At 36.6% G+C, this 22,359-nt stretch overlaps 1 protein-coding gene across 1 annotated transcript in view; it reads left to right on the top strand.

Moving 5' to 3' along the window:
- The first annotated feature begins 8,745 nt into the window (after window positions 1-8,745).
- RLF (RLF zinc finger) overlaps window positions 8,746-22,359 on the top strand; it is a 71,622-nt gene continuing 58,008 nt past the window's right edge. Inside the window, exon 1 of the mRNA XM_074376732.1 lies at window positions 8,746-9,011. Coding sequence (XP_074232833.1) covers window positions 8,775-9,011 — 237 coding nt within the window. The 5' untranslated portion in view covers window positions 8,746-8,774. The remainder of the gene's footprint in view (window positions 9,012-22,359) is intronic.

Here is a 22,359-nt window from a genome sequence, read left to right as displayed (position 1 = left end):
ATACTCTAGAATTTCCTTATGTTTAAGAAGTCCTAATTACTATGATAGTAGGCATCCCCAATGCTTTTTGAATCTGAATAGGTGAATCTGCAAAATGAAACTACCTTAAGTCATCACTTGTAAATGTATAGCTTAGTGGTAGACTGCATGCTTAGCATGCACAAGGTCCTGAGTTCAATTCCCAGTACCTCCATCCAAATAAATAAATAAATAAACCTAATTATCTCCCACCACCCCAAAAAGAATTCCTTCTAAAACCTCACATCCCCTTATATCAGTCCCATTTTTATGTCCCCTTTTCCCAAAAAAGCTTCTCAAAGGGATTTATTCCCCTCACCTGACCTCTTTTCTTTTCAATTCCTCATCTTGAATTAATTCTTCAACCCTCTCCAGTCAGGGTCCCATACCAGACAGCCACAGAAACTTCTGTGGTCAAGGTTATCAACAGTACTCATGATGTCATATGAGATGCTTACCCACTTTCTGTCCTCATCTTACCCAAACTCCTTAAAACAAAAAAACTACTTATTTAATTTGCCGGGAGGGCGGGTAGGTAATGAGGTTTACTTACTTATTTTTAGAGGAGGTACTGGATATTGAATCCAGGGCCTCGTGCATGCTAAGCATGTGCTCTAGGGCTTGAGCTATATCCTCCCCTCAACCCAAACCCTTGTTAGCAGTCTATGCTGCTATTCTTTTCCTGCCACTTTCTTCTTTTGTCCTCAGAAATATCACATTCTCCTGGGTCTCCCTCACCTCTTTGGTGGCTCCTTCTCAATGTTCTTTGTTGGCTGGAGCCTACTCTTTTGACATATCCATGTTGGCGAGATTCAGGACTCTCCTTTTTTTCTGTTTGAGGTCACCAACTATCAGCTCATTATGCAAACCGAACTCACAGGTGGGTATTATTTATGTCCTGCAGTTTTTTAAATGGGGAATTATGTTAAAAAAAAAACAAACAAACAGGGGGAGGGGTATAGCTCAGTGGTAGAGTGCATGCTCAGCATACATGAGGTCCTGAGTTCAATCCCCAGTACCTCCATTAAAAAAACAAACAACAAAAACCAAACCAAAACAAAAAACCAATGTCCAGATTTCCAATTTCTAGCAAAATGGTGTTTGCATTCTCACATTGCTATAATTTGCTGGAGCTGAGTACCTTCTGCCTGGGTCATTTCTTAATCAGTTCCCTACTTCCGAACATCTGATATCCAAGCTGCTTTACTCACTTAGGTCACCTGTCTTAGTCATGGAAGATTATGAGTTTATGACTCCTGATTTACACTTTCTCCAGGTGATCTCATATAGTCCCATTTAAATACCATGAACTTTTACGTTTTCTTCTTTTGTTTAACAAATATTGAGTGCCCACAATATGCCAGGAACTACCATACCAGACACTAGAGATACAGCACTGAGTAAAATGAATCATTCTACTTTCAAAGAACTTAGCTTCTAGCAGGTGAGACACACAAAATAGTGATAATGTAAAGCCAATTAATATGAAAAAAAAAGAGAAAGCAAAGGGATAGAGAAGGTTATTTTAGACAAGGTCATTAGCCACTATGTGGTGGTACTTGAATCCGAATGAAATGAAAAAAGGAAGGGTCTCCCAGACAGAAAGAATGGTAGGTGCAAAAGTCTGGAGCTTGTCTGTCTTGTTTAAGATTGGCAAAGTCAGTGTGGCTGGAGCCCAGTGAGTGAAATGAAGCGGTGAGAAGTGCATGTGGAGAGGTAACAGAGCAAATACAGATAGGACTTTGTAGGCTCTGGTAAGGGTGATGGGGAGGCACTGGAATGTTTTGAGCAGGCTGGAGTGATGCGATCTGAATTATGTTTCAAAAGGATTAATATGGCTGCCCTGTGGAGAACTGAGTGCAGGCGAACAAGAATAGAAGTAGCTAGTTCACTAAAAGGGTTATTACTTAATTTAGATGAGAGGTGTTAGTGAAGGGGTCTACGGTGGTGGATCTTGAGGAGGTGTGAAAGGGGCAGATTTGAGACTATATTTTCAATCTAGAGCAGAGATTAGATATGGAGTGTGAGAAAATGAATGGAGTTGAGCACGAATCCAACATCTTTGGCTTAAATACCTGAATGAATAGAGGGGTCACTTACTGAGAGAGGAGCAGTTCTGTTGTGAGATGCCAACTAGGTCTCCAAAGGACTTAGAGGCAGAGCCTGGATTTCAGGGCAGTGGTGCTGCAAGGTTCACTCTTATTACTTGTAGGACCTGGGAGCATGAGCATAAATGGAGGCCCACACACCATATGTCTAACTATCTAGAAGTTATAACCAAGCTAACAACACACAGTTAGATAAATCCTGTTCTACCTTTCCACCTTAATAAATATACCTTACAACCATAAAATATAAAAGACACATTATAAAACTGTGATTTTTTTTTTGGTGCCTGAATATTGGTTGGCAAAATATCAAAGATGACTGAATTTAATTATTATAGTACATTTCTGGGTGTTCTATTGGTGGGTCAGGGATTTTTAGATAAATTATAAAATACATGCATATTAACTTATTACTACATACTTAGTCCCTACTATTATTTTTTCTTGCCTTAGCAAAATCACTAATTATATTGTTATGAAAATTTTTTCAAACTTGTGTCTATGGTAATAATGAACTAAAAAGGATTAAAAATAACATGCAATTGCATTCAAAATGTATAAAATTTAAATATATTTTGATAAAGAGTGAAAAATGTCAAATGTCAAAAAATTGTTTTCATGTGTTTTCAAAAAAGTTATTTTTCTCTTAAAACATTCACATTCTCCATCAAAATTAAAATGCAAAATAACAAAATACAAAATTTTCAAAATTATATAAATAATACTGGAAACAGAAATTTAGTTTTTAAAAATTAAAGTATCATTAAATATTTTTATATAAATCAAATTATTCCCAAGGCTAACATTCATTGTTTATCTATTGGCAATATAAAGGATCAGTCTTTTTTTCCCACTCACATCACATCTAGACACACACACATATATATGTCTATATATATATATAATTTGAGGAAATTGTTCAATATTGCAAAATTTTCCTCAGCCACCATGAGACATTGTGCTAATTCATCAGCACATGAATTGGAACCATGCATCAGGACATGAAGAGAGGCAATTAAAAAAAGGAACATTCACTACCATTAAGAAACAATCCTTGGTTGTGCAAGAATATATTGCGTTGGTGCTATCTGAGAGGAAGGGTCATTTTTTTTTTAAGCTGTATGACCTCACTTATATGTGGAATCAAAAAGAACTCATAGATACAGAGAAGAGACCAGTGGCTGCCAGAGGCAGGGGGTCGGGAAGTGGATGAAATGAACAGAGGTGGCCAAAAGGTACAAACCTCCAGTCATGGAAACAAGTCACAAAAGGGTCAAAATGACAAGTCAGTTTGTGTTTTCTCTCACCTAAGTGCTTCTGCTGTTCAAATTCTCTTGGCACTTCAAAGCAGTGCCTGTTTCTCTTACGTGGCATGACACAAAACCTTAAAGGCATCACAATGCAATTACCATTCATTTTTCAAATATTGTGCTAAAATTTGCCATTTTTAGGTACATAGTTCAGTAGAATTAAGGACATTCATACTGTTGTGCAGCCATCACCACCATCCATCTCTAGAACTTTTTTATCTTCCCAAATTGAAACTATTGAATACTAACTCCCAATTCTCCTCTCCCTTCAGTCGCTGGCACCCACCCTTCTACTTTCCATCTCTATGATTTTGACTACTCTAGGTAACTCATATGGTGGAATCATACAGTATTTGCCTCTTTGTGACTTATTTATTTCACTTAGCATAATGTCTTCAAGGTTCAAATATGGTGAAGCATGTGTCAGAATTTCCTTCCTTGATAAGGCTGATAATATTCCATTGTATGTACCATATTTTGTTTATCCCTTCATCTGTAGTGGACATTTGGTTGTTTCCATGTATGAACAATACTGCTGTGAATGAGTATACAAATATCTATTTAAGTCCCTACTTTCAATTCACTTGGTGTATTTAGTTTTGAGGACACAACAGGAGATGTGGAGGAGAGGTTTCCTGGGGCCTGAATGGTGTTAGTTATAAAAACAAATATTTAGAGTCATACTTTGTGGTGAACACTAGCTCTCGAATGATAGAAGCACCTATGTGTTCTTTAATATGGTTATATGGTGTATGAGAGAGAGAGAGACAGAGAGAATGAAATTTGTGCCAGGGCAGGGTCTTTCTTTTCTGGGCTGAGAGTGGTACTGAAGTCATACTATGTAAATGATATACGAACGGTATTAGGCTGGATGAATATATTAATGAGTATAGATCAAAAAAGAAAGGACTGAACAACTGTGCCTGGAGATTTATAAATCAGAAAGAGAAGTAAAAACGAGAAAAGAAACCCAGAAAAAACACCAGGAGAATGTGGAGACTTGGAAACCAAGTGAAATCAAATGTTGGGGAATGATCAACCATGCCAAATACTGCTAAGAGACTGGATAAATGAGGACTGAATTCACTAGGTAACACAGCAAAAGTAGTCATTACTGGTGATGTTAAAAAGAGCAGTTTCAGTGAGGAGTGGGGAATGAAAGCCTGGCAGAAAAGGGTTCAAAAGAGAATGAGAAGAGAATAAGTGAAAACAGAGGGTTTGGTCAGCTCTTTAGAGGAGTTTTTCTATAAAAGAGAGCAAAGAAGTGGGACGGAAACTAGAAGAGGATGTGGTGAAGTCAAAGAAAGAATTTTGGTCTAATAACAGGGGACATAACAACTGATGGTTCTGCATCTTCAGCCCGCCCTCTCTGAAGCTGCACAATCATATACCCAAGTGCTTGTCTGGTATCTCCATTTGGATGTCTCACAGGAGAATCAAACTTTTTTTTTTTTAAAATGAGGTATAGTTGATTTACAATATTATATTAGTTTCAGGGGTACAACATAGTGATTCAAATTTTTACAGATTATACTCCGTTTATACTTATAAAATATTGGCTATATTCCCTGTGCCATATAATATATCCTTATAGCTTATTTACTTTATACACAGTAGTTTGTACCTCTTAATCCATTACCCCTATTTTGCCTCTCTTCCTTCCCTCTCCCCACTGGTAACCACTAGTTTGTTCTCTAGATTTGTGACTCTGTTTCCTTTTTTTTAATATTCATCCCTCTGTTTTATTTTTTAGATTCCAAATGTAAGTAATAGCATACAGTATTTGCCTTTCTCTTATTTCACTAAGCATGATACCCTCCAGATCCATCCATGTTGTTGCAAATGACACAGTTTCATTCTTTCTTGTGGCTGAGTAGTATTCCATTGTACATATATACCACATCTTAATTATCTGTTCATCTGTTGATGAACACTTAGGTTGCTTCCAGATCTTGGCTGTTGCATAATGCTGCTATGAACACTGGGGTGCATGTATCTTTTCAAATTAGTGCTTTCGTTGTCTTTGGATATATGCCCAGGACTGGAATTGCTAGGTGATATTTTTAGTTTTTTGAGGAACCTCCATTATGATTTTCCACAATGGCTGTACCAGTTTACATTCCCACCTGTGATTCTCTTTTAGGAGAATCAAACTTTACCTGTCCCAAACAGAACTCTTTGTTTGCCTGCCCCTCTTTCCCCAATCTGTTCTTTTCTGAAGTTTTTTTTTTTCCTCCGTAAGCTTCATTGCCAGTCATTTAAACCAATAGCCATGTAGCCATTCCAGGTTCCTCCCTTTCCCTCACTTCTCACAACCAACTCATCAGCCTGTTGGTTGTACTTCCAAAATGTATCCTAAATCTGTTCACTTTTATCATCCAAACTGCTGCAATAGCTTCTCTGTTTTCATTCCTGCCTTCCACCACTTACTCTGCATACTGCAGCCAAGCATGTAAATCAGATGATGTCATAACACCACTTAATGCTTTCCAGTGGTCACCTTTCACACTTAAAATCTCCACTGCTTACCTTATCTGGCCCTTTTCTCCTTCTCCAGCCTCATCTCCACCGCTTTCCCTCTCTTGCACCATGTTCCAGACACACTGACCCTCTTTAATTTTTTAAAACCTAATTATTTGTATTGTAAAGATTTTTTAAAAAGCACAGAGAATAATATTACAACTATGTGTGCATTACCCAGCTCTAATACATTAATATTTAGCCACATTTGTCCATTCAAATGTAAACTACATGTTCTCCTCTGAATCTCTGTTATCTGGGAAGGTACTCAGCAGATAATAGGTGCTCAATGCAACTGATATGATTGATTGACTGAATATCTGCTTTGAATTAAAAAAAATTACAAATACAGTGAATGCTTCTTACACCTCCCTTACTCCTTCATTCCCCAGGGAACTGCTATTCTAAAGGTGATACGTGCCATTCTTATGCAGTCCCTTATTTTAATATTTTTACTACTTCAGCATTTGTTTTCTGTGTTTTTAAAACTTTTAGTATGGAATAATATATATCCTTTGCAATTTTCTTTTATCATGCTTTATGTTTTCTATACTTATTATGTTAATATATGCAGTTTTAATTCAGTCACTCACTAGCTGTACAATATTTCAGTCTGTGATCAAACTATAATTTGTTTATTCATCTCTCTACTGTTGAACATTTAGGTTGTTTCCAATATTTTATCATTATAAAGTGTTGCAATGAATATCAGCAACATAGTGGCTAAGAGTTCAGATTCAGATGAAAAAGAACATATATTGTCATAACTGGAACGTTGCGTTGTATACCAGTAATTAACACATTGTAACTGACTGTCCTTCAATTAAAAAAATAAGTCATATAGAGAAAAATTATCCCAGGTAGAAAGTTTGAACTGCAAGAAGAAATTAAGGGCAAATAAAGTGGAAATATATGCATAAATCTAAATAAAATTTACTATATAAAAAATAATATATATATGTATAACTGAATCACTCTGCTGTACACCAGAAACTAACACAACATTGTAAATCAACTATACTTAAAAAACTAAATTAAAAAAGTTCAGATTCTGGAGCCAACTACCTGGGATTGAATTCTGGGCACATCACTTACTAACTCTGTCACTTTAGGCAAGTTACTCAAATTCTCTGTGCCTCTGTTTCCTTAATTGTAAAATGAGGATAATAATAGTATTTTTTCATAGTATTGTTTAGTAGGATTAAATGAATTAATATACATAAAGAATTTAGAGAAGAACCTAGCACATGATGATGATGATTACTATTATTATTATTAGGAATTGCTGAGTTACAGGACAAGTGCATCTTTAATTTTATTATATATTACCCATTTTTCTCCTAAGTGATGTAGCAGTTGATACTTCCACTAACAATATATAAATTCCAGTTTTCTAAATCCCAACACATGGTACTAATTTAAAATTTCTGCCAATCTGATGGGTATGAAATTATATGAAATTATATCTCATTGTTATTTTAATTTGTACTTTGATAGTTACAGTGAAGTTAAATATCTTGTCATGGGCTTTTTGGTCGTTCCAGTTTCTTTTTCGGTGAGCTACCTCTTTATATCCTTTCTCTACTTTCCTATTAGAGTGTTTGCTTTTTTCCTTTTGACTTTGGGAACTTTGGGAGATATTAATTCCTTGATGGTTACATATGGTGAATATTGCCTGGTCTTCGTCTTGTCTTTGTGTTCCATCTTTTAAAACTTCTGCTATTAGACATGGATGGACCATACTAAGTGAAGTGAGCAAGAAAGAGAAAGAAAAATATCATATGATGTCACTCATATGTGGAATAGATATTAAAAAAGGACACTAATGGACTCATCTACAAAACAGGAACAGACTTGCAGACATAGTAAATAATCCTATGGTTACCAGGGGAAAGGGGTGGGAAGGGATAAATCTGTGAGTTTGAGATTTGCAGATGTTAACCACTAAATATAAAAATAGGTAAAAAACAAATTTCTTCTGTATAGAATGGGGAACTATATTCAACAGCTTGTAATCTTTAATGAAAAAGAATATGAAAACAAATATATGTATATATATGCATGACTGGGATAGTATGCTGTACATCAGAAATTGACACATTGTAACTGACTGTACTTAAATTTAAAAAAAAACTTGTTATCAGAGAATTAAATTTTAATGCAGTAAATCTGCTTTGCCTAAATTTTGCCTTATTGTTTGTGCTTTTTGGGTCTTATTTAAGAAATTCTTTATTCTGATACCGTAAAGACATTTTATATTTTCCTTAATCCATCCAGCATTTATTTTTGGATAAGGTTTGAAGTAAAAATCCAATCCACAAGGAAAAAAAAATGTTCCTGCGCCATTTACGGAAGGGTCCATCCTTTTCCTACTGACTTGTAATGCCCTCTCTGTTATAAACCACGTTCCCATGGAGCTAGTCTTCATTTCGGCCTCACAACACTTGCTTATTTTCCTTCTACTGGGGATGGCTCTTCTCAGGGCTACATTTCTCTCGTTCTTCATATCGCAGCTCAAATGTTATTCCCTCATATTCAGATTGTGTCTGCAGGTATGTTCGACTAGGTGACCCTCACGACTTTAAAAGGTCTGGAAGGACTGCACTGGGAAGGAAACTCTGGCCAGCTTGTTGCCAGGTTGTTGCCAGGGCGGCCGCCCGGGAGGCCGCGGAGGGGAGGAGCATCCCGAGTCCCAATGACAGATTCCGGCGGGCGCCAGCGTCGCCCAGTTGTGCGTCACCACGCGCGGTCGACCGGGGGCGGGGCCAGGACTGAGTCACGTGGCTTGGTTGCCTACGCGCTGCTGGGCCGTGGGAAGATGGCGGACGGAAAGGGAGACGCCGCCGCCGCCGCCGGGGCTGGGGCTGAGGCTCCGGCTCCCGCCGGAGCCGCAGACGGACCTGAGACTGAGTCCATGGCTCGGGGTCACAGCCCCTCATCTCCGGCGCCGGGAGCCTCGGGACTGCGACCGTGTCTGTGGCAGCTGGAGACAGAGCTGAGGGAGCAGGAGGTGTCGGAGGTCTCATCTTTGAACTACTGCCGGAGCTTCTGCCAGGTGAGGGGCGGACTGGCTGGCTGAGGGCGGCGGGGCGGGGAAGTCAGGGAAGAGGCCCCGGATCCGTTGCTGCAGCCGGGGCCGGACTGCAAGGCGCCACCTCTGTGTCTCGCCGCGCCCCCGGCCCGGGAAGGCCCAGCTCGGAAGCTCGACCGCTGGCCCCCCTTCGCCACTGCCCGACTTTGGCCACCGCCAGAGCAGGTTGCGCTGGGTCAGACTGAAAGCTCGCAGGGCGCCGGCGGCTCCCTGGAGGGGCCATGCCCTCTCGTCGTTGCCTGTCCCCTCGGCCGGGTGGTAGGAGCGCCATTGCCTCCTGAGGGATTTATTGCTCGTTCCTGCCAGATGATCCTTTTTTGAGTAGAATGCAGATCTCTAAATGGGAGAGCTTGCGTTTTCCTGAATAATTCGGAGATATATGATGGGGCCAGAGACTTATCTTCGGAGTCAACGTCTTCTGGGCCTCTAGAAGATGTGACAGTTGGCTTTGAAAGACGTCTAGGGCTTTCTGTTTAAGAATTGTGAAGCTGGTTGGTTGGTTGTTGCTGCCTCCCCCCCCCCCCCGCCCCGACATTTAAGCTGTTCTTTCGCCTCTTCTCTATTCCTTTGAGAATTGTGCTGCCAGAAATAAGGCTTATGATCCTTGTGGTGGTTATTAGGGTCTTTGAGTAGAAGAGGATTGGGAAAGATGTGGAGTGTGGTCTCTTTTGGCAGTTCTGTGACCATTTCTGTGCCATAGTGGGTCCTAACCTATGATTATATATTTCTTGGTATGTTTAGTTTCCCTGATCACTCCGAGATTTTTCTTTATAAATTTAAAGATGTGCCATTATTATTTCTACGTCTGCTTGTTTGTTCTAATCAGGTGTTGGAGCCACCCCTTTGCTTCTCACCTGGTGCACCTTAGTGCAAAACAATCGTAGTGTGTTGGCACTTGAGCCTTAATGAGTAGTTGAGTGTTCTGAATAAATTGCGGTGTTCCAAAGTTACAATTTTGGGGGACAATTTGTTGTGTTGGTCCTGAGGAGAATCAAAAATTGACTTGATTGATTGCTCTTCTCCCTCTTCTCTGCTGAGCCAGAAGCAGTCTCTTTGAATGAATTTTGTCCTTGCTGATCTTTTCCATAACATTGTATCACTCCAGTTTTTTTTTGTGTGTCTACAACCTGCAACCTTTCCCTGCCCTATGAAGTGCTAAGGTGTTCTTTGCGTCTTCACTAGCAGTGAACACTTGCTACATGTATTTATTCTACAAACTTTTACTGACTTCATAGGATGGTGCCAGACAGTATAAAGTGCTGAGGAAACATGAATAAGATGGCACTTACCCTTGATGAGCATACAGTTGGGAGGGGATAGTAGAAATAACAGGATTGCCAATGCAGTTTTGGTAATGATGGGAAGGGCGACGTTGTAGAGACACTGGTGAGGGGACGCCTAATGGGAACCACTGTTAACTAGTAAAAATAAATTTAAAGGTTAACTATAGGTTGTAATATATACTTAGAAGTAACTGGGAGAGGGCACTTTAGATTGGGTGGTCTGGGAAGGCCCTGCTGCTGAAGGCTGAAGGGTTAAAAATGAGTCGGAAATTTCGGGGAGGGAGGGGGCATTCCAGTGCCCAAGGTAGAGATGAAAAGGAAAACAGTGCTTTGGGAGAAGAGGGAGCTGATTGGACCAGGATTAGTGAGGGAGGAGAACAGAACCATGGGTTTTGGGTAAGCCTTTTAAGCCTGAGTTGTCTTCCTAAGAAGGATGAAAAGAATGGTTATAACCAGTCAACTTGAAGCTTGTCAGAGGATACCTTATATATATATCCTGCTTTATGCTTAGTGCTTGCAGCTCCAATTTTATTTTGATGTCTTAGTCTTAGTGACACCTGTAGATGTGAGAGCACTGAAATATTTTAAAAAGAAAGTACATTTGTAATTTGTCTGTTTTATGAAGTTTTTTTGGCCTAAAAATTTCCCAAAACATTTTTTGCACTAATAAATGAAATAAAATGAGTACTTGTGACAGTATGTTGTAATAGAAAGCACATTGGATTGGGAGTTAGTTGGGTCCTAATTGTGACTACAACTTATTAGCTGATAACCTTGGGCAAACTGTGACCGTGAGATTATATTTTGTTTTCTGACCTTTATCTTGTAAGGCTTTATGTGAACGGTAGAACCGAAAGTTTATATTCAACTCTTCACAATATTTTTCACAATATTTTTGTCATATTTTTCTTGTAGCCCAGATACACCAGACACAGGAAAAAATGTTTAAATTTTGTGATGAGGTACGGGTATTTCACCATCCAAATTTGATTGAACAGCTTTTGGTTTCACATTTGCAAGGCAGAATAAGTTATTCATCTACTGATTGTGTCTGTGCTTGACATTGCGCTGAGTGCCGGAGATGGGAACCTGCCCTCTAGGAGCACCTAATGAATGTGTCAAGAGAGATAGTGGTATTATATTGTCATAAAGGCCTGACCTGTGCTCTCTGGGATGCTTAACTGCCACAAAAGTATTTTCATCATGTGTTTATTGTAGAGCTATTGTCTTAGAGACTTACGTTGTGCCAACTAGATCCTGCAGCAGGCTGGGACCATATTCTCTCCATCTCTTGTAGCACTTAAAAGAAATGGTTCTGCCTTTGGAATTGCACCAAGTCAAGAAATAAACTAACATATGAAAGGATAGAGAAGCTTGTTTCATTCTGGGCATGTTTTCAATTTTCAGAAGTTTGTGAAGATGATCAAAATGAAACTTCATAAGTAACAGTTACCAAGAAAATGATATTTAGATCAAATTGTATTCAGGGAAGATTTGTATTCATTGACTATGGGATATGGGTTTCGTTTTTTTTTTTTTTTTTCCTCTCCCTCAGTTCCTTTTCTAAAAACATTGTCTGCCAGACAGTGTGGATAAGATTAACTCCAGAAAACAGTCTTTCTTTGTTTTACTGAAAGATTAATGATATCCTCTCAAGTTATTGCTGTATTTTGGGAACCAAGATTTCTGAAGTTTTCCAACTGGTGGTTCCATTTGTAACACAAATTTTGAAGACTTTTTAAGTAGACTTCATTAACAAATTTGAAATTATTGGGTGAATGATTATACTTTGGGAATACCAGGCAAAGTAGTTTTATGAATAAACCTTGTTTATGAAACACTTTTAGTTCTGGACTGACGGTGACTTTGTAGATTTTTAAATGTTAAAATAGGTAAATACTGCATGTATATCAGTTCTCGCTAGATTAGTGATTGTGAGTACAAAGGGTTAAGTCAGATAGGCATACTGAATTCACCATTTAAACCAACTATCTGACCTTGATGAGCTTGTTACTTTCTTTAAACCTTAGTTTTCCATTTGCAAATGTAATAATAATAGTACTTACTGTTCTCTATGTAAATACATTGTTGTGTGGACTAAATGAAACAATCTCTGTAAAAAACAAAGCCCCCAGAATTGTCTGAGTTATCCAGATTTCTTTGAATAAAAAGTCTTCACAGCCTTGCCCCCAGGTTGCTTTTCAGCTCTTACCTAGCCAATCCGATCACCCCACTCCTCCTCCTCTTACTTATCCAGGAATACTTTACTTGGAGTCCATGGAACAAAATGTGACATCACTTACTCTTGTGATTAAAATTTTGCCTTTGAATTTCCAGGTGCATTATTTTGGGAAAGATGATCTTAATTTTCATTTGATTCTTCAAGATTCAAGGCACATGTTAGGTTTTCAGTAAATATTTCCCAAGTGACTGATCTCCAAAAGGGTAGAATTACTGCTTTAACAAGATCAATGTTTTTCCCTTTCATTGTGCCGTTCTGTCCTTTTCTCTCATTTTCTGTATGGCAGATTTTCCTTCTTTAGAGTCCAGGGCAAATGTCACCTTGTCTGTGAAGCTTTCTTTGATTTTACTGGATAGATTACCTCTTAGTTGTTTGTGTTCTTTTGACACCTTGCACATAACCTATGGTTTTAACTGTTTTTCTTGTTACTGTCTTGGTTCAGGCTTCATAATGTCCTGTTGCAGCAACTCTTCACTAATCTCTCTTGCCTTCTGACTGGTCTTAACTACAATCCATTTTGATCTTCATTCTAAATTATAATCTTGTTATTCCCTTTATTCCCTAAAATTCTTCAGTGATCTTCAAAGGCAAGATAAAATTCAGACTAATTAATCTGGCATGTAAAGCCTTTTTGTGTCTGGACATGCCCAACTTCCCACTTTTTTTGGGGGGGAATCTACCTTCACCCCATTATTCATCTCTCAGTCTACCTGGTTAACCCCAGGGTCCTCCCTTCCCCATCTGCTTCTTTGTCCTTTAAGAGCTGGCTCTAATATTAAGTCTCTTAGAGCAGTTTCTGATTCCAGAAGATGGAATGAGATGATTCTTTCACTTAGAATATGTACAACAATAGCACTCTGTACATGTGCATGGTACCTGAATGTTTATTTCCATGTTTGTCTCTTGTATTGACTAGCCAAAAAGAGCTTGTTTAGTCTTTCCATATTCTTGATACCTGGCAATTAATGCAATGCTTGGCCCACAAAACCAATTTGTTGAATGAGTTGTATTTTGGGAACTGAATGATACACTCAAGAGACGAGTATTTCAAAAGGAACACCTAATGTAAAACCTAGTATGTTAAGAAGCAATTTTACTATAAGAAATTACTGTAAAGAAACAGTTTGGGAGATTTTGGTCATTTCTTAGAGACATTACTTACCAACTTAGCTTACATTCATGTAATAAGATACACTTTTACATATTGGAATGTGTGGTAGTGTTGTTGGAGGGAGAAAATAGGAGGCATTATATAGTATTGAGGAAGAGTTAATGGTCTAATAGGACCATAGTTTGGAGATGTTGAGATAGGGAGGATCAGTTTTCCTAACTCCCTGAGGTTGGTGGCCATGAAGACTCTTGAGCATTACCACTTTCATTTATTTCTTTTAAAGAGTTTTTATTAAATGCATTACCTTTTCTTCTTGTGCTGCCTTCTCTTGGGAGATGTCTAAATTGAACCTAGATGGCAGGTAATTGTAATAGCAAAAGCTAACTTCTTAGTGCATATGACCAAAACATATTATAAATGTGACCTGTGAAGCAGTGGGAACTTTGGGTGCTGTCATTTACTGTGGTACCACCCAGTCTCTTGTTGCATACTATGACCCCTAGTGATTTCTGTGTCTACCTGTGGATCATGCTCTTCTGAACAGTGTTCGTATAAAATTAAAATAGAAAATACCATTTATTTCAAGCCTGCAGAGGCACTGGTTAGCTAAAATGTGCTTTGTTTTCATTCAGTTCTAGACACTTGTCACATGCTCTTCTGAACAGTGTTCGTATAAAATTAAAATAGAAAATACCATTTATTTCAAGCCTGCAGAGGCACTGGTTAGCTAAAATGTGCTTTGTTTTCATTCAGTTCTAGACACTTGTCACCTCTCCCAGAGGCCTTCCTTGACTATTTTATCTAAAACAGCACTTCCCCATCTTTTTCCAACTCCTTACCACGGCTTTATATTTATTTTCATTACTGACTACTGTCTGGTATGTCTGTCTGTATCCCCATCTGAAGTATAGGCATCACGAGGGTGTTGATTGTTTTATTTACCCAGGGCCTAGACTAGTCCCTCACGCTTAAATGGCTACTCAGTCAGTAGTTGTTGATCTTTTATCTCCTCCTTTCTGAATCCCTGACTAGACTTCTTGAGAGTAAGAAGTCTAGTCTTACCTATGTCAAAAAATAAGGACTTTTTGGTCAACCAGTTTATACTGCTTCCTAATAGGGGTGGGGTGTTACTGTTCTTTGTATGTTAATTAACTAAGAGTAGAACCTCATTTTAATTTTATTTATGCTTTCTAAGAATGTCTCCTGATTCCTTATATTCCACAAATATTTAAAGTAACAACTTTTTCAACAAGGTTTGCTTAGCCAGATTGAAGTTCTTATTTTGGATATGACTGATACCATACTGTAAAACCTGAACATCGATTTCAAGATGGTGTAAAAAAAAATAGATTCCTTAAACTTTCATTGCTGACATAAGCCAATGTAGAAACCATATGAAAAATTAGAGAGGCTGTTAAATTTGTTGAGCATCTTTTATGTATCAAGCACTTGGGTAGGTAATGGTAATTTTCCTTTTAAAGATAGAAAACTGAGGCACAGGGTAATGAGGGAACTTTCCCAGGATCACACAGCTAGTAAGCTGCAGTGAAGTCTTTGATTCCAGAGCCCATGCTGTTTTTCTTGTATCAGCATTTCCTAAACTGTGTTTTGTTCCATGAGCTATATGTATTTGTAAGCACTTCTTGAAATAAGGATTGTATGTTCAGATAAGTTGGAGTAATGTTGGGGTGACTTTTTAAAATAAAAGACACATTGGGAATCTCCTGGAGAGACATTGTGTTGTGCAGCATTAGCTAAACTTAGCATGTCTGAAACATTTAACATTTCGCCATGTTCTAAACCTTATATTAGAGTCAAAATCACATGCTTTTTTTCATTATAGTAAAGCTAATCACTATGATGAAGGGTTGATTGCCTTATGTTTCTGCACACCACTGCGTTTTGATTCTCTGGTTTCAGCCTGAATATGACTATGATATTTTGTGGGTTTTTTTTTTGTTTGTTTGTTTTGTTGTTTTTTTTTTTTTTGGTAGGGGGAGGTAGTTAGGTTTGTTTGTTTGTTTGTTTTTGGAAGAGGTACTGGGGATTGAACCCAGGGCCTTGTGCATGCTAAGCATACACTCTACCACTTGACCTATACTCTCCCTGACTGTGAGCTTTTTATTAAAAAATCTTCCCGCCAAAATTTTTGCAGGTTTTAAATTAAATACTGTCCCAAATGAAAAATATTTTAATGTATTGTAATTTTTTGGAAGTTGAGAATGAATTATATTTTAGACATATTTTGTGTTCAAGTTTGTTCATCTACGTTTATCTTTATTTCTGCAACGTAGTTAGCTTGGGATCTATTAATGTATTTGTCTGTTTCCCCTCACTTTTATGTTACGCCTGATTTCTCTAATGTGTTTTTTTGAAGGCCTTCCTTGTCCTTTTTTGGGAGATCTAGTAGTTTTTTGTGCTGATGTCCGATTTCATAATGTTTTTACTCCTAAGGAAATAACCTGAGTTTGTCACATTGGCCAACAACAATAATGCCTTTTAATATGGACACTTACAAGAATTATTATCAGATACAATAGAATGAATGGCCTAGCTTGGGAATTGTATTTTTATGATATATGATTGTATAAAATAGGCATATTTTAGTTTGTGATTTCCTTTTCTTTAATTTGCTTTTTCATATGTGTGTTTAAAATATATGATATTTTAAAGTAATAAAAGTACATATGTACTTTTGTTTGTTTGTGACTCCAAACTGATACATGCTCATTCTAGAAGCTTGACGATGTAATCGTCCAAGCAACTCATGAATACATTCTAATTGTGAAAAATTAGAACAGTGCAAAAGAAGAGAGAGCAAAAGATGGAAACTGTCTCACATGCCCTGTACTTCAGTACTACGTTTTCCTGGGTTAACGGTTTGGGAATGTATACTTACGGAATTTTTCTATATGGTATGTACTGGTTTTGGAAGAATAGTGTCAAGCTTATATAGTAAAACTTGCTTCTTTCACTTAATATTTTTCATGTGGAATACACACACAGTTACTATATTTTAAAAACTGCATAGTGTTCCATTGAAAACTGCATTGATTTTAAATTCTGCAAGTAACAAAACTTTCTTCAACACTCTTCATTTAAAGATTTTTTTAAACTATAAAAGCAATGCTCAAGGCAAAATATATAAAGCTACAGGAAGTTTCAAGGGAAAAGTAAAAGCCCTTTTCTGCCTTCATTCCCTCCAGTCACTCCGCAGAGGAGTTAATAGTGTCTTGTGTATTCTTAGAAACTCAAATACACATTCTTCTGCAATTTACATTTTAATTTAATATATTGAGGACAATTTTCTTTATCAATACATGTTGGACATTACCATAATTAAATAATCTGTGTTATTTTTTTATTGTTATCACAGTGTTGCAGTGAATAACCTTAAACATTAAGCATTGGTTATTTATACCCATAGCTTAAATTCCTGGAATTGAAATTACCAAATTAAAGAGAATGTTTTTTGAAATTTTGATAGATATTGGTCTACAAAAAATTGTATATGTACTTCTACCATAAGTGTAATGAAGTCCCTGTTTCACTATATCCTTGCCAACCCTAGTGTTACTAAACTTCTTAATATCTGCCAGTCTGATAGCGGCAAGAAATTTCTATCATACTATTATATTAACTTGCACTTTAACAGCAATTGTGTATTTTTTCATGTGTATTAGTTTACTGCTTTCCCTGTGAGGTTTGTCTACTTTTTAAACATACTTCTTTTTTAAAACATTACTAGTTAAAAGTCGTAAAAATTTGATTGTGTCTCAGCATTGAATATGACTTTGTAACTTTGATTCCATGCGCTTGAGGTTCTCCAGAAGCAGAACGTACTGTGGAGAGTTCGTTGCAGCCTAACCTGAAGCCATTGGAATGTGTAATACAATTTAGTGATTGATTGTTGCTGTGTGAGATTTGTCAGTGTACTTATTTCCAACAAACATTTATTGATTGTTGCTACTTTGGGGAGATTTGGGAATCTTTGGGAAGACTAAGTCATAGCAGAATCACTGGAAAGACCCTAGTGCTTTCCATTAGTTATTTTTTTCTTATGTTGTTATCTTTGTAAGTTTTCAAATTAAGTGTCACTGAATGGATGTATTACCTTGGGCCAAATCAGTTTATCATGGATCCTCAAATTATTGCTTAAGTGAGGTGACCTTTAAGATGTGATTCTCTTCCAAAAATTTTATAATTCTATTGAGAAACATATGCTAAGGATTATTTTCTGAGTCATCTCCAGACATTTGCCTTGTGCATCCTTATTGAAATAAATGAATATTAAATGTTTTATTTATGCAGTACTGATGTATAGATTATAAGCAAACACAGATATAAAAGAGATGAGACTTTTGAAAACTAATGTAAATAAAAGTTTCAGTATTATATTTCTGCCCCTTGATGAGTTATCATTTACCCTTCTAGGGTAAATGCCTTTCCTGGTGGAGACCTGTCTGCTTATCTGAGCTGAAATTATTTGTTTACATTAGTTGTTATGCTCACTATCCTTACTTGGCTTTTTCCTTCATAGTGAAATCTTGATTTCAGTGTGTAAAGGACTTGGTAAATGAAAATGTTAAATCTAGAGCAAATGATCCCAGGAATTTCTAACATTAAATGTGGATAAACATCATGTTTGGTCAGTCATATGTTTTATTGTCCTAAGAAATGGAGAACATATGCAATAGAAAGTAGATTTGAAGTTAGGAGGTTTCACTTCAAATCTTCGTTTACTCTTGTGACCTTAAACACTCTCGTGACCTTAAACCTTGCCTTGGGTTTATATTTTTGTCTATAGAATTGAGGTTAATAGAAAGTTTACCCCCACAGGTGGCTGTGAGGATCAAATGGGATAGTATAACACTTAGCATAATTTTTGGTAGCTGCAGATAGGTACCCAGTATGCCAGTTTCTTTATTTCCTATCTTGAATATTGTTTTTAAAAAAATACTTAATGTAGCAAAGCTTTCCATTTTTCTGTCAATGTACAGCTCTTTGAAAGAAAAAGGTAAGTTTCCTAAATGCTTACAAAGCATTTGTTATTATAGTTTTAGATTCAGAGAGTCTGTGATGAGCTTTGTAGACTGGAAGTGTATTTTACAGTAAATTACATTGAAGCAATATAGATTCCTTTTGTGGTTTATAGTAGGTATAATGGATTTCACCTGTTGCAACCATCAGCTTATTCTATATGAATTTTTTTTAATTAGTTTGAACGCTGGCTTTAACTTGATTTATTGTTTGGCATTTAAATTACATGTTTTATTAAGATATGCTTATCAAAAGTGATTTGAATTTGCAACACATTGGATTTGAGTCCTTGGGAAAAAGGTGGCCATGTTTTCATAAAATTGTAGAATCTTATGTTTGGGGGAAGAACTTTGAAGGTTATCTAGCCCATTCCCTTTCCAGCTTAAAACTTGTAGGGTGGAAACTCCCTCACAGTCGAGGATGTTAGCCTAGGATCAGAGTAATTATAATACCAATATTATGGGATATTATATGATAGCTATAATATCAGTAAAGTGCTGAACTTTGACATACCTATTTACTGTCAAACAAAATTCAGGACTAGTGTTATCATTGTAATCTGATGTGAACACCCTTGTAAAAAAAATACTATCTAAGCATTTCTTTTTCAAAATTCCCACAAGTGCAGTTTGGTCAACATTATGCTGTTCTCCTTCTTTACAGGGTTTGAATGAAGCAGTGAGAACTTGGAGTCAAATCTAGTTAGTTGAATTTGTTTTAGTATACAGGTATATTCGCTGTAATCAAAGATATGTATCTGAAAAATTAAACTTCAAAAATAAGTCAGCAAATCTATTAGTGCAAATAATCAAAAGCAAATAATGAGAGGATACCTCCTGTGTGCTACTCAGTGTGCTAGGTTCTGGTTAACAGTGATGAAAGAACATGTGGTTCTTGCCCTCTGAGTTTATTATCTAATGGAAAAGATAAATATTAAGCAATTTTTCCTATTACATTCATTATTGACACAATAGAGCAGTAGTCAGTGTTTGATGATCATGTGTATTTATTCACCTTCCAACTAGTTTATCCTTGGTTAACAGGAACATAAGGAAAACAATTCCCATGTCTGACTACTGCATTATAATTTTGAGGTCTAACATAAATGGTTTTGAATAAGCAGCATTAATACTCTTTCCAGTTGGTATTGATTACAGAGAAATGATTTTCCATGCAACTTTCCTATAATCAGCTTCATTGGTGTTGGTTGCCAAGCTAAAAATTTGAAGCAAGTGTGTGATTAAGAAGGGAAGACCGTAGTAATTTAAGGAGAGCAGGAATGCCAGGAATCCATCTTGTATTGGATGAGGGCTTTTATAAGATAATTTAGGTTTGGAAATGCCAAAAAATAAGTATCCCTTGAACATTTCAGAGCCATAAAACATTTGAGCGTAGGAGATTATTACAAAGAATTAGAAAGCTTTTGTTGATGTATTTAAGGCATATGTACCAAATTGTATTTATCGGGGTTATTTGGGAATAGGTATTGGTAGTAGAATTAGATGGAACACAGATGTGATTTTCACTTCTTTATTGCATATAAAATTTTAAAATGGTAGAATTATGTGTGAATTTTACTTTTTTTGTATTTCTGTATTTTTTCAAATAAAATTTAAATAGGCAAAAAGATAGTGCTATATGTATTGATATGAAAGGATATCCAAGACCTGTTGTTTAAAGAGAAGTTAGAAAACTATAGTATCCCATTTTACAAAACAGTGTATAGAAACAGTTTTGAAAGGCAGTCACTAAAGTGTTATCATTTGTTGAATTTCAGTGAAGAATAAGTGGGACATTATCACTTTATGTTTCTTGTGTTTTTGTATGGTTGTACTCATGTTACCCTTTTAAATTAATTTTCATTTTATCAGCTTGTGCTCCAGTACTTGTCTTTGCTTCTTTCCTTTGTTAGAGCCTGTTTCCTGGCCCTCATGTTTTTGTCTTATTTTACTGCCCTGTTTTGGGTGTGGGGGAACACCCTCTAGTAGCTTCCTGAGGAGGGCTCTCTTCTCTCTTGATTGTGTTAGTTAGGCTAGGTATAGTAATCTGGGTTGAAAATCACTTTTGCTCAGAACTTTGAAGTATGTTACTTAAAAAAAAAAATCAAATATTTCTAACATACAAGTTGTAAAGAACATACTAAAATGAACACAACCTAAGAAATAAAATGATTGAAACTACCTACGTACCTTTTCACAGATACTGTCTACCTCCTGCCACCATCCTGACTTTGGTAATTAATCATTCTCCTGCATCTCTCTATTTTGTATTTTGTGTATTTAATATAATGTGTAGTATTATTTTGTGTGTTTTCCAGCTTAAATGGTATACTGTATGTATTGTTCTGAAACTTTTTGAATTCAACATAGTGTTTTCTAAGATTTATCTATTTTGGTATGTATAGCTTTGATGCACTCATTTTCACTGGTGTATAGTATTTCATTATGCAAATATATCAGAGTACATTTGTCCATTCTTTTATTGATGGATTTAGAGACATTCATATAAACTACCGGGGTGGATAGCTTTCCAGTATATCTTTATACATGGGTGTAAGGATTTCTTTAGGGTATATGCTTACAGTGGTATTGCTGGATTCTTATATAGGCCTGTCTTCAGCTATAATAAATACTGTCAAATTATTCTCCAAAGTATTTGTAGCAGTTAATGCCATTTATCAGTGTCTTAAAGTTACCATTGCCCCACATTCTTGCCCAATACTCATGTAGTCAGACAATTTAATTTTAGCCATTTTGTGGGTGGACTGTGGTATCTCATTGTGGTTTTAATTTTTTTTTTTTTGTTTACTTGTGAGGAGTTGTTTATCTTTTTGGTTATATTTATTGTTATTCAAATATCCTCTTGTGAATTGCCTTTTCTTATTTCTTTCTCATTTTTCATTTGGGTTTTCTTTTTTTTAAATTTATATATTTATTTTACAGTATCATATTATTTAAATGGAAGTATAGTTGATGTACAATATTATGTTACAGGTATACAATATAGTGATTCACAAGTTTTAAAGATTATACTCCATTTATAGTTATTATAAAATGTGGCTTACTTTATACCCAATAGTTTGTACCTGTTAATCCTCCACCTCCATCTTGCCCCTCCTCCTTCCCTCTCCCCACTGGTAACCGGTAAGTTCCTTCTCTACATCTGTGAGTCTGTTTCTTTTCTGTTATTCACTAGTTGTGTTTTTTTAGATTCCACATGTAAGTGATATCTTACAGTATTTGTCTTTCTCTGTATGACTTATTTCACTTAGCATTATGCCCTCCAAGTCCATCCATGCTGTACACCAGAAACTACTACATTTTAAATCAACTGTACTTTAATCAAAAAGGAAACAATGATCCAACCCATTTAAAATACAGGCAGAAGAACTGAACAGACATTTCTCCAAAAGGGGAAATACAGATGGCCAGCAGGAACATGAAAAGTTGCTCAACATCACTAATATCAGGGAAATGCAGATCAAAATCACAATGAGATATCATCTCACACCTGTCGGAATGGCCATCGTCAAAAAGAACACAAATAACAAATATTGGTGAGGATGTAGAGAAAAGGGAACCCTTGTACATTGTTGGTGGGAATGTAAATTGGTGCAGCCACTATGGAAAACAATAT

This window comes from Camelus bactrianus, chromosome 13, assembly GCF_048773025.1.
Source record: "Camelus bactrianus isolate YW-2024 breed Bactrian camel chromosome 13, ASM4877302v1, whole genome shotgun sequence".
Lineage (NCBI taxonomy): Eukaryota > Metazoa > Chordata > Mammalia > Artiodactyla > Camelidae > Camelus > Camelus bactrianus.
Note: the sequence above shows the minus strand (reverse complement) of the source record. Positions and strands in the feature narration are given on the sequence as shown.